At 49.1% G+C, this 7,983-nt stretch overlaps 1 protein-coding gene across 14 annotated transcripts in view; it reads left to right on the plus strand.

Moving 5' to 3' along the window:
* The window catches only part of COL6A3 (collagen type VI alpha 3 chain), a 53,663-nt gene that overhangs the window by 32,008 nt on the left and 13,672 nt on the right, over positions 1–7,983 (plus strand). For all 14 annotated transcript variants that reach the window (XM_052675859.1, XM_052675860.1, XM_052675861.1 and 11 more), the window contains 20 exons: positions 708–800; positions 1,224–1,277; positions 2,233–2,304; positions 3,148–3,174; positions 3,287–3,331; positions 3,433–3,486; positions 3,614–3,676; positions 4,376–4,441; positions 4,576–4,629; positions 5,037–5,072; positions 5,763–5,825; positions 6,057–6,119; positions 6,292–6,354; positions 6,569–6,631; positions 6,959–7,009; positions 7,259–7,294; positions 7,400–7,462; positions 7,596–7,658; positions 7,799–7,831; positions 7,933–7,981. In XM_052675859.1, coding sequence (XP_052531819.1) covers positions 708–800; positions 1,224–1,277; positions 2,233–2,304; positions 3,148–3,174; positions 3,287–3,331; positions 3,433–3,486; positions 3,614–3,676; positions 4,376–4,441; positions 4,576–4,629; positions 5,037–5,072; positions 5,763–5,825; positions 6,057–6,119; positions 6,292–6,354; positions 6,569–6,631; positions 6,959–7,009; positions 7,259–7,294; positions 7,400–7,462; positions 7,596–7,658; positions 7,799–7,831; positions 7,933–7,981 — 1,111 coding nt within the window. The remainder of the gene's footprint in view (positions 1–707; positions 801–1,223; positions 1,278–2,232; positions 2,305–3,147; positions 3,175–3,286; positions 3,332–3,432; positions 3,487–3,613; positions 3,677–4,375; positions 4,442–4,575; positions 4,630–5,036; positions 5,073–5,762; positions 5,826–6,056; positions 6,120–6,291; positions 6,355–6,568; positions 6,632–6,958; positions 7,010–7,258; positions 7,295–7,399; positions 7,463–7,595; positions 7,659–7,798; positions 7,832–7,932; positions 7,982–7,983) is intronic.

Here is a 7,983-nt window from a genome sequence, read left to right on the forward strand (position 1 = left end):
GAAAACTAATTTGCTATCATCTCTTACACGTACAGCTCCCCCTAACTTCACATCTGCTCTAGATTTGCTAACCTCCTTTTCCAGCAGCTTTAATAAAATTAGGCTTAATCTGCTATTACAACCTTGATGGGCCCTTCTCTGCAGAGCCAAGTGCAGCCACTTAGAAGTGAACCGTGTTTTTTGGGATAAGAGCTACTCTTCACCCCATCCCCATGTAATTCCTTTGACTAGGAAAATCCTTTCAAAATGTAAATGTGCAAAGCTGGCAGGAGGCATCTGCAGCCAGCAATGTACTTGGCAATGAAAAGCATTTTTTCTTTCTAGTGGATGATGCAAAACCAAGCTGTGATTTCTCTGAATCCGTATCTTCTTATTTTTTCCTCTTGCTGCGTGCTTGCAAATTGTTCTCAGCCCGTGGGTTGCTGGTGAACTGCTTTCTCCTGCCCTATTCCACACCCTGGATTTGTTTCTACACAGATGAGATTTGTTTCTACACAGATGAGATTGCTGTCTTCAGCAACAGGCACCATTTCAGGGACTGGTCTCCTACTAAACGCCCTCTGTGACTTCTGCTCAAGCAGAATGTTGATATCCCCTAAACAAGCAATCTAATCTTTATGCCATCACACACCTCTTTCTCACACCGCTGTGGCTGTTTTCTGGTGGAGAGAACCCAACATTCAGTTGTGTCATCTGTTTTCTCACAGGATAACATTGCAGAAAGGACATGCTGTGGGGTCCATTGCAAGTGCTCAGGGCAGAGAGGGGACAGAGGTCTTCCCGGCCCCATAGGACCAAAGGTAGGTCATGTCATTTGAAGAGGACAGCATCCAACATGATGATCCAACATGATGGGTGAGCGGACATGCAGTTGTGCACGTTGCACTGGGTGGTGCTCACAGGGAGGTTGTGTTCCTCTCACCCCCCCCCCCCATTGTAAAACTGCCTCTGGGCCATCCACAGCAGTTGAGAACTGCTCTTCTTCCTTTTCCTCACAGCCTGTGTGCTGTTAGCCAACTGATAGGGAAGGGAGGGCAGGAGAGAAGGAGAGAACAAAGCGTCCTGTGAGACAACCTGGGTACACCAAAGCAGGATGGTTGCTTCCCTTGCCTTGATTATGTAGGCGATCATGCAGATGCTGTGTGCTGAAATCCTAAATGTTGATTTAGAGGTGGCTCACAGCACTAGGATGAAAACAAAAAACATTTTGCATTTTCTTCTAGGGTGCTACAGGTGAGATTGGCTACGGAGGCTATCCTGGTGATGAAGGAGGACCGGTGAGTGACTGCTGTGCTTCAAGTGCTCAATACTGCTCAAATCAGAGACCTCACCACAGCAAAGCATTCAGAGACCTTTTCCTAAATACTTTCTGCAGGGGATACGGGGGTGGGATGACAAGAGAGCAGGCAGGGCTTTGTGTCCTCCCTATGTGACAGCTGAGCCGCTGGTCCAGGACCCGGCTGCTCACTGAGAGTTGTGGGGAATAGCTCCCATGCTGCAGGCTGACCCAGATCTGTGCTGTTCCTGAGAGGCAGCTGGGGAGGTTTGTAGCTGGTCCCAGCTACCTCCAAGCAGGGCAGGGTGTTGTGGACACAGCAAGCACCAACACAGTAAAGTCTTCAGCTGCATTAAAGGCACAGCTTGTACCCATATTGAATGCAGCTGGAAGAGCTGAGCAAGTCCAAGTGTCAGACCACAAAGGGGTGTTCCTATCCATCACGGTGACAGGCAGTGAGTCCCATGATTTCTTCTTAGCACGGCTTCTTCCAAACTCTTACTTCACGAATCCCGTGTCGATGCTGGAACAAACAGCTCCCCACGCATCACGCCCAGGGGGTGAAGCCGAGGCCAAGGGGCTGATGGTGCACTCCTTTTCCCAATATCACAAGCAGGGGCCAAATGCTGCGGTCAGATACAAGGTCAGGATTGGGTTAGTCATCTCTGTTGAGCTCTGAGGGGTTCTTGTCATTTTTTGGAAGGAGGAAGATCTCTCAAAGCTGAGAGCTTGGCAAGGATGTGTCTCTCTCAGCAGCAAAGATGACCTCTATACGATGAATGCTGAGGACAAGAGATAGTCCCAGTGCATTGGCTGGGCTCTGACTTTCAAAACTTGATTCTCTGTAGCTTAGGACAAAGTACCTCTATCTCCCTTGCTTGCCAATAAGTGCAATAGATAAAGATACGCATGCAGAGACAAACCTTGATCATTGTGTTTTCTCCTCTGTGCAACAGGGTGAGCGTGGACCTCCAGGAGTGAACGGGACACAGGGCTTCCAGGGATGCCCTGGGCACAGAGGAACCAAGGTACGTCTGGAAGGAACCTGCACAGCACAGATACTGCATCCAGATGGGGGAAGTCCACTGCTGCTTTAGGATGCTGTGCAGCAGACACAAAGCCCACACTAGAATCCACCTGGCCAAACACCAAAGCTCCCCAAGTGTGTCGCGTGGCTCTGAGGAGCAAAAGGGAGACTGCTGATCCAGGCTCAACCTGCAGGCAGGATTTGCTGTTGAAGAGGGAGGAGAAAAAGTGAGCCGTCACTGCTGCTTTGGAGGGGATACTTGAGCCAAGACTCAGGACAGCAGCCGTGCCACAAGCTAGAAGAGGTGGTGAAAGATTTAATATCTGTGGGCAATACTCAGTGATATGAAAGTGCTGTTTCCTACCGTTTGCTCTGACAGCAAGATTCTCTGGCAGGGAGTGCAGGAGTGCCTGAACCAAGCCCATTAGTTGCAGCTGAGCTACTGGGAGTCTTTAAAAGGCTGCCCAGCCTTGGACAAAGCTGATGCTCTCTGTGGCCCCTGAGGTCTGGATCCATTTAAGATGGGGCATAAGGAGAAAGCAAAGTCAGTGGTAATCCAGCTCATTATCTATGGAGAAAGAGTTACATCTATGGAATAAAATATTTTACTGGGTCAGCTGATAAAATATTTTACTGGGTCAGCTGGCACACGAGCACATATTTTTTTTTGTTATGAGTAGCCAAAAGACAGCTGAAGGTTTGCACAAGAGAAGTGAGGGATGGTTAACCCCCTTGCAGAACACCTTGTCCATCCCAGCCCATCCTGGCTCTGGGTCTGCCCCTCTTCCCCACCACCACCCACAGAGGTTGCAGCACACTAACTCCTTTTTCCTCCTCCCTTTAGGGTTCTCGGGGATTCCCAGGAGAGAAGGTATGGAACTATAGCCTCCTCACACAGTGGCGAGCGTGAGGATGCATCGGCATCCCCCTCCCTGGTCCTCCTTTTCTTTGGTGAGCATTTGCCCCCCACATCTCTTCTGCAGGGCGAACTGGGAGAAATGGGCCTGGATGGCATTGATGGAGAAGAGGTCAGTCATTCCCAGCACACTTCTCTCTATAATGTGATGTTCAGGTGAAAAAGCCATGGAAATAGCAAACACTCTCCTCAAATACTCCTGTTCTTTCACAGGGAGACAAAGGCTTGCCTGGTTCCTCTGGAGAGAAGGGGTTCTCTGGCAGGAGGGTAGGTGTTTGTCACACACCATTACAAAGAGCAGAAGGGAGCCTGGAGAGGGTGGAAGCTCCTCTGCTCCCTATGGAGTTGGCAGAGGGAAGAGCTGCTCTTGCTAACTCTCCCTCCTTTTCCCCAGGGTAATAAAGGAGCCAAAGGTGAACGAGGAGAGCGAGGTGACCGTGGGCTCCGTGGAGACCCGGTAAGCACTGCTGAGGCAGCTTCTTGATCTCCCCCTTCAAGTCCTGGGTGTACTCAGGGTTACTGAATGCTGCTGGACCAGAAGCAACAGCTCTCAGCCCTGTAGGCTGAAGCCCACATGCTGTTGGCAGTGGTTTATAATGCACAAGCTTGTTCAGTCTATGCACCCTGCCCACTTACTGTGCCACAAGAAGCCTCCCTGCCCTATAGACCATGGAACAAGGACAACTCTTACAGTGAGTGCTCAAAAACAAACTTTCAGGCCAGCATATCTGTGTGTAACAACCTGTCCTGGCTGGGGAGGTGAGCTATGTGAAATGCTAGATTTGAGAACCTTAAGCCTTCTGATGGTGCAGTGGTTTTAAGGCAAGACACCACCAAAAGTTACTTGCTACCAAATGGGCAAGGGGCAGTAAAAGACAAAGGAACCAAAGATGGGGAGCACATGCCTCAGGATACCAAGCTGTCAATCACTGCTTCAGTCTCTTAGAAATCTCCTTCCTCTTCTCAATGCTATTATTTCTCAGCTGAAAAGCCACAGTTGCCTCAAACCACCGGAATTGTGCACTTCATCTAATTCAGCCAAAAAGAGGAAGAAAAAAAAAGAATCGTTGGTTCTGAGCTATATCAGAGCAATTTGTGATGTCCGAGTTTCTTGTCTCGCTCACACAGCTGTTTCTCATTGCTCCATTGCTTTCAGGGAGATTCGGGAGCAGATAATACTCAGCGGGGAACCAGAGGCCAAAAGGGTGAAATCGGACAAATGGTAAAGCTTCTTTGTTGTCTTTTGTTGGTTTTGTTTACACAATGAGATGGGATGGAGAAAGTAAGAGAAAAAGATGCTGCCAAAAAAGGTGCAAGCTCCTTGAATTCATTTCACCCCTTGTGCACTTCCCTTAGGGAGAGCCTGGACCTGCGGGGCAGAGAGGCCCAGACGGAGGAGTCGGGAGGCAGGTGAGATGCTAGACCTCCAGCCTCTCCTGGCTTTTCCATGTGATTAATTTCATGAGTGTCAAAAGTCACTGTTGTAGGGAGAAAAGAACTATACTCAAAAGGAAAACTGGGATATGTTTGCTGCTGCCAGCCCCTTGGCAGAAGCAAAACACGCTGCTATGCATGTGACTGAGCAACTCACCTATATATGGGGACAAAGGACTGCAATGAAGGAGAAAACATGACAGAACTTGGTTTGCAATAACTGGCACAACATGGAGCCTAGATTCCTCTCTCCCTCTGTCCCCTGTAAACTATTCAAAGTCAATTTTGCATTAAGAAGCAGAGATGTGCTATCCTGAAAGCAATAGAGAAGTGTGCATGCTTACATCCTTGTCTAACATGCCCCATTGTTTCTGTACTCACAGGGCATGGCAGGACGCAGGGGGCCAATAGGAGTCAAGGTAAGGATCTGCATAGTAACACAATAGAAAACACAGCAGGGTAGCAAAGTCCTAGTCTGCAGCAAGAGAGGATAAGCCCAAACACAGCAGCCACAGAAACAAAGGCAAAAGTCTACTTATCCTTAGAAGGCTTCAGGTAGACAGGAACCTCGAGTGAGACACCCTCACCTCTACTGCCAACCCTTGAATGAGGTCTGGGAAGGGGTGGATCCTGGCTCCATCCCTTCCAGTCACTCAGCTACACTGCTTGCACCTGTGCTCCCCTACCTTCCCACCAGGTGTTTAATCACTGCTTCAGGCCATGACTTAGCATTTCCACTACAGGTCTGGCACTGGTGCCTCCTGCTGCAGGATTTGCTTCCTCTTCCCTGCCTCATCTCACCTCCAAATGCCTCTACAATTCCACAGGCTCCTTCTTGCTGCTGTGAAATCAGGCTGGTGGCCGCTCCCCATGCCAGACCAGGCAGCATACTTGGGTCAAAGCATAAATGATAATAACGTACAAATTAACACTCACTGATTGTGGCAAATCGCTCCACTATTTCCACGCTCGTTCTTATTTTACAAAATCAACAAATAAAAACAGTTCTCCCCTGCCCTTTGTGTAGCCATAAAGCAGCTTCCCGTGCCCTGACACCCCCTGCCCTTGCCACGTGTCCTATATTAACCTGTGCTGTTCTGCACCTCCAGGGTACCAAGGGTGCACTTGGCCAGCCAGGGCCAGCTGGAGAACAAGGCATGAGAGGACCACAGGTCAGTGAGAGAAGGCAAAACGTACATCCTGTGGCAGCGTGCTGTTGCATTACCCCTTCCCAGGGCTTGGGCAGCAAGGTCTGGTGGGTTGGTGTGCAGTTCCCAAAGCGTGATGTATTCGGAAGCCATCTCTTGGGTTCTGAGGAGTTTGGTTTCCCTCCCAATCTCTGCTTGTGCTGGTGTGTCTCTCTCCCCATGCGTGTTGACGTATCTCTCCCTTCTTCTGCACAGGGCCCACCCGGCCAGATTGGCACTCCAGGCATCAGGGGAGAGCAAGGCGTCCCCGGACCCAGGGTGAGTCCTTCTGCCCATTCTCAGCCAGGGACCAGCAGGGCTCAGCCTGGACATCCCACTGAATTTCCTACAGTGCTTTGAGGGGCACCAGCCCTAGCTGTTGACCCGTGATTCCTACGGCCATGCGGGTTGTATTGACACACTGCCAATGCGCCTCTCCTTTCTGTTCCAGGCTGGTGGTGGGCAACCAGGAGCACCAGGAGAAAGGGGCAGGATTGGCCCGCTGGGACGAAAGGTATGTCTTCATGAGCTCTGGGAATCAGAACCAAAACAGCTACGAGGAGCATCGGAATTTAAATAATACTGGAGGTGAACCTCTTGGGGCAAAAGTAACTCATCTTTGTTGGTTTGTGCGGTGCAGACATGACTCTCTGCTGCAAAAAACACTCGTTCGTGAAAAGAAACCAGTGATGAAGGGTGTATGATTAAACAGATGCTCCTTTTTTCAGGGCGAGCCTGGAAATCCTGGGCCCAGGGGACCGAATGGACAGCAAGGCCCACGAGGAGAGATGGTAAGTGTGGTCATGGACCAGCTACAGGCTTTCAAAGCAGAGAGTTTAGCTTGCCTGTGGACTTTTTACTCTCCAAAGCACAATATTAGAGAGGGCAATCAGCCCCATGCCTTCCAGGCATGAGTGTAGTTTTACACCTTGTGTATATATGCTAAACAGACTTAATTCATTCTTGTTTAAACAGCACTTTTTTGTACTACTTCTCTAATAACTAATTTTCCAGGGCTTGTGGCATTGGTGTTTTTCTCTATCGATACCACAGGCTCTGTGAACTTTAAGATATTCAAGCGTGACTGAATATTAATGCCGTTTGTTTTCCAATTTTAGGGCGATGACGGACGAGATGGAATTGGTGGCCCAGGTCCTAAAGGCAGAAAGGTATGTGTGCTCAACATGGCTGCCTACCAACACAAGTTAGAAAGGACAAGGAAGAGCAGTCAGACCTCAAAAAGAGTGGCTCTTCTCTTCTTGTTAACTGCATGAGGAGCAGAATTGCAAGCTGAATTTGCAGTCTCTCCCACCTTTTCCTCCATCATTTAAATGTGTTGTTATTTATCCATCTACAGAAACAGGATCATTTTCTAAAGCCCTATTTTCAAACAACACTTCATATATTTTTTTTTCCAGGGAGAACGTGGCTTCGTTGGCTACCCAGGACCCAAGGTACAACGCAGCCCATGAACTATGGGTTCATTTTCCAATCAGCGTAGCCACGACCTAAAGATCTGTGCAGATCGTGAGCTACGGTTTCTGTTTGTCCCCATCCAGGGCGGACCTGGTGACCGTGGTGGTGCTGGAGGCCCCGGACCTAAAGGAAACAGAGGCCGCAGAGTGAGTATTCATTTGATGCAGTTTTTCCCCTATGCAAGAACATCCTGGAAGATGTGCCCGTCTCCTCTAAGGGTTGACTCATGCTTCTGGGATTCCTCCAGCAGACACTCACAGAGAGGACTTCTCTTTCTAGGGAAACGCTGGAAATCCTGGCACACCTGGTCAGAAGGGAGAGATCGGATACCCTGGTCCATCTGTAAGTGTTCATTGCACCCCAGGAGTCTCCTCATTGCCTGCATGAGAAACGTGACAGTCCCTATGTGTGCCAGGGGTTGGAAAATACGCCTATGAAAGTTACATATTGCACTCAATTATTTTTATTACTTTCATTAACAGGGACTTAAAGGTGATAAAGGACTATCCATCAGTGTAAGTATAGCATCATTTGAGCCTTATTTTGAGACATTGTTTTGTTGGCTCCGTCACGTTTATTTGCTCTCTCTGACTCTCTCTCCTCCTGTTTCCTAAAGCAATGTGCCCTTGTGCAGAACATCAAAGATAAATGCCGTGAGTACCTCAGT

Source organism: Tympanuchus pallidicinctus, unplaced genomic scaffold, assembly GCF_026119805.1.
Source record: "Tympanuchus pallidicinctus isolate F22 unplaced genomic scaffold, pur_lepc_1.0 scaffold15, whole genome shotgun sequence".
Taxonomy (NCBI): domain Eukaryota; kingdom Metazoa; phylum Chordata; class Aves; order Galliformes; family Phasianidae; genus Tympanuchus; species Tympanuchus pallidicinctus.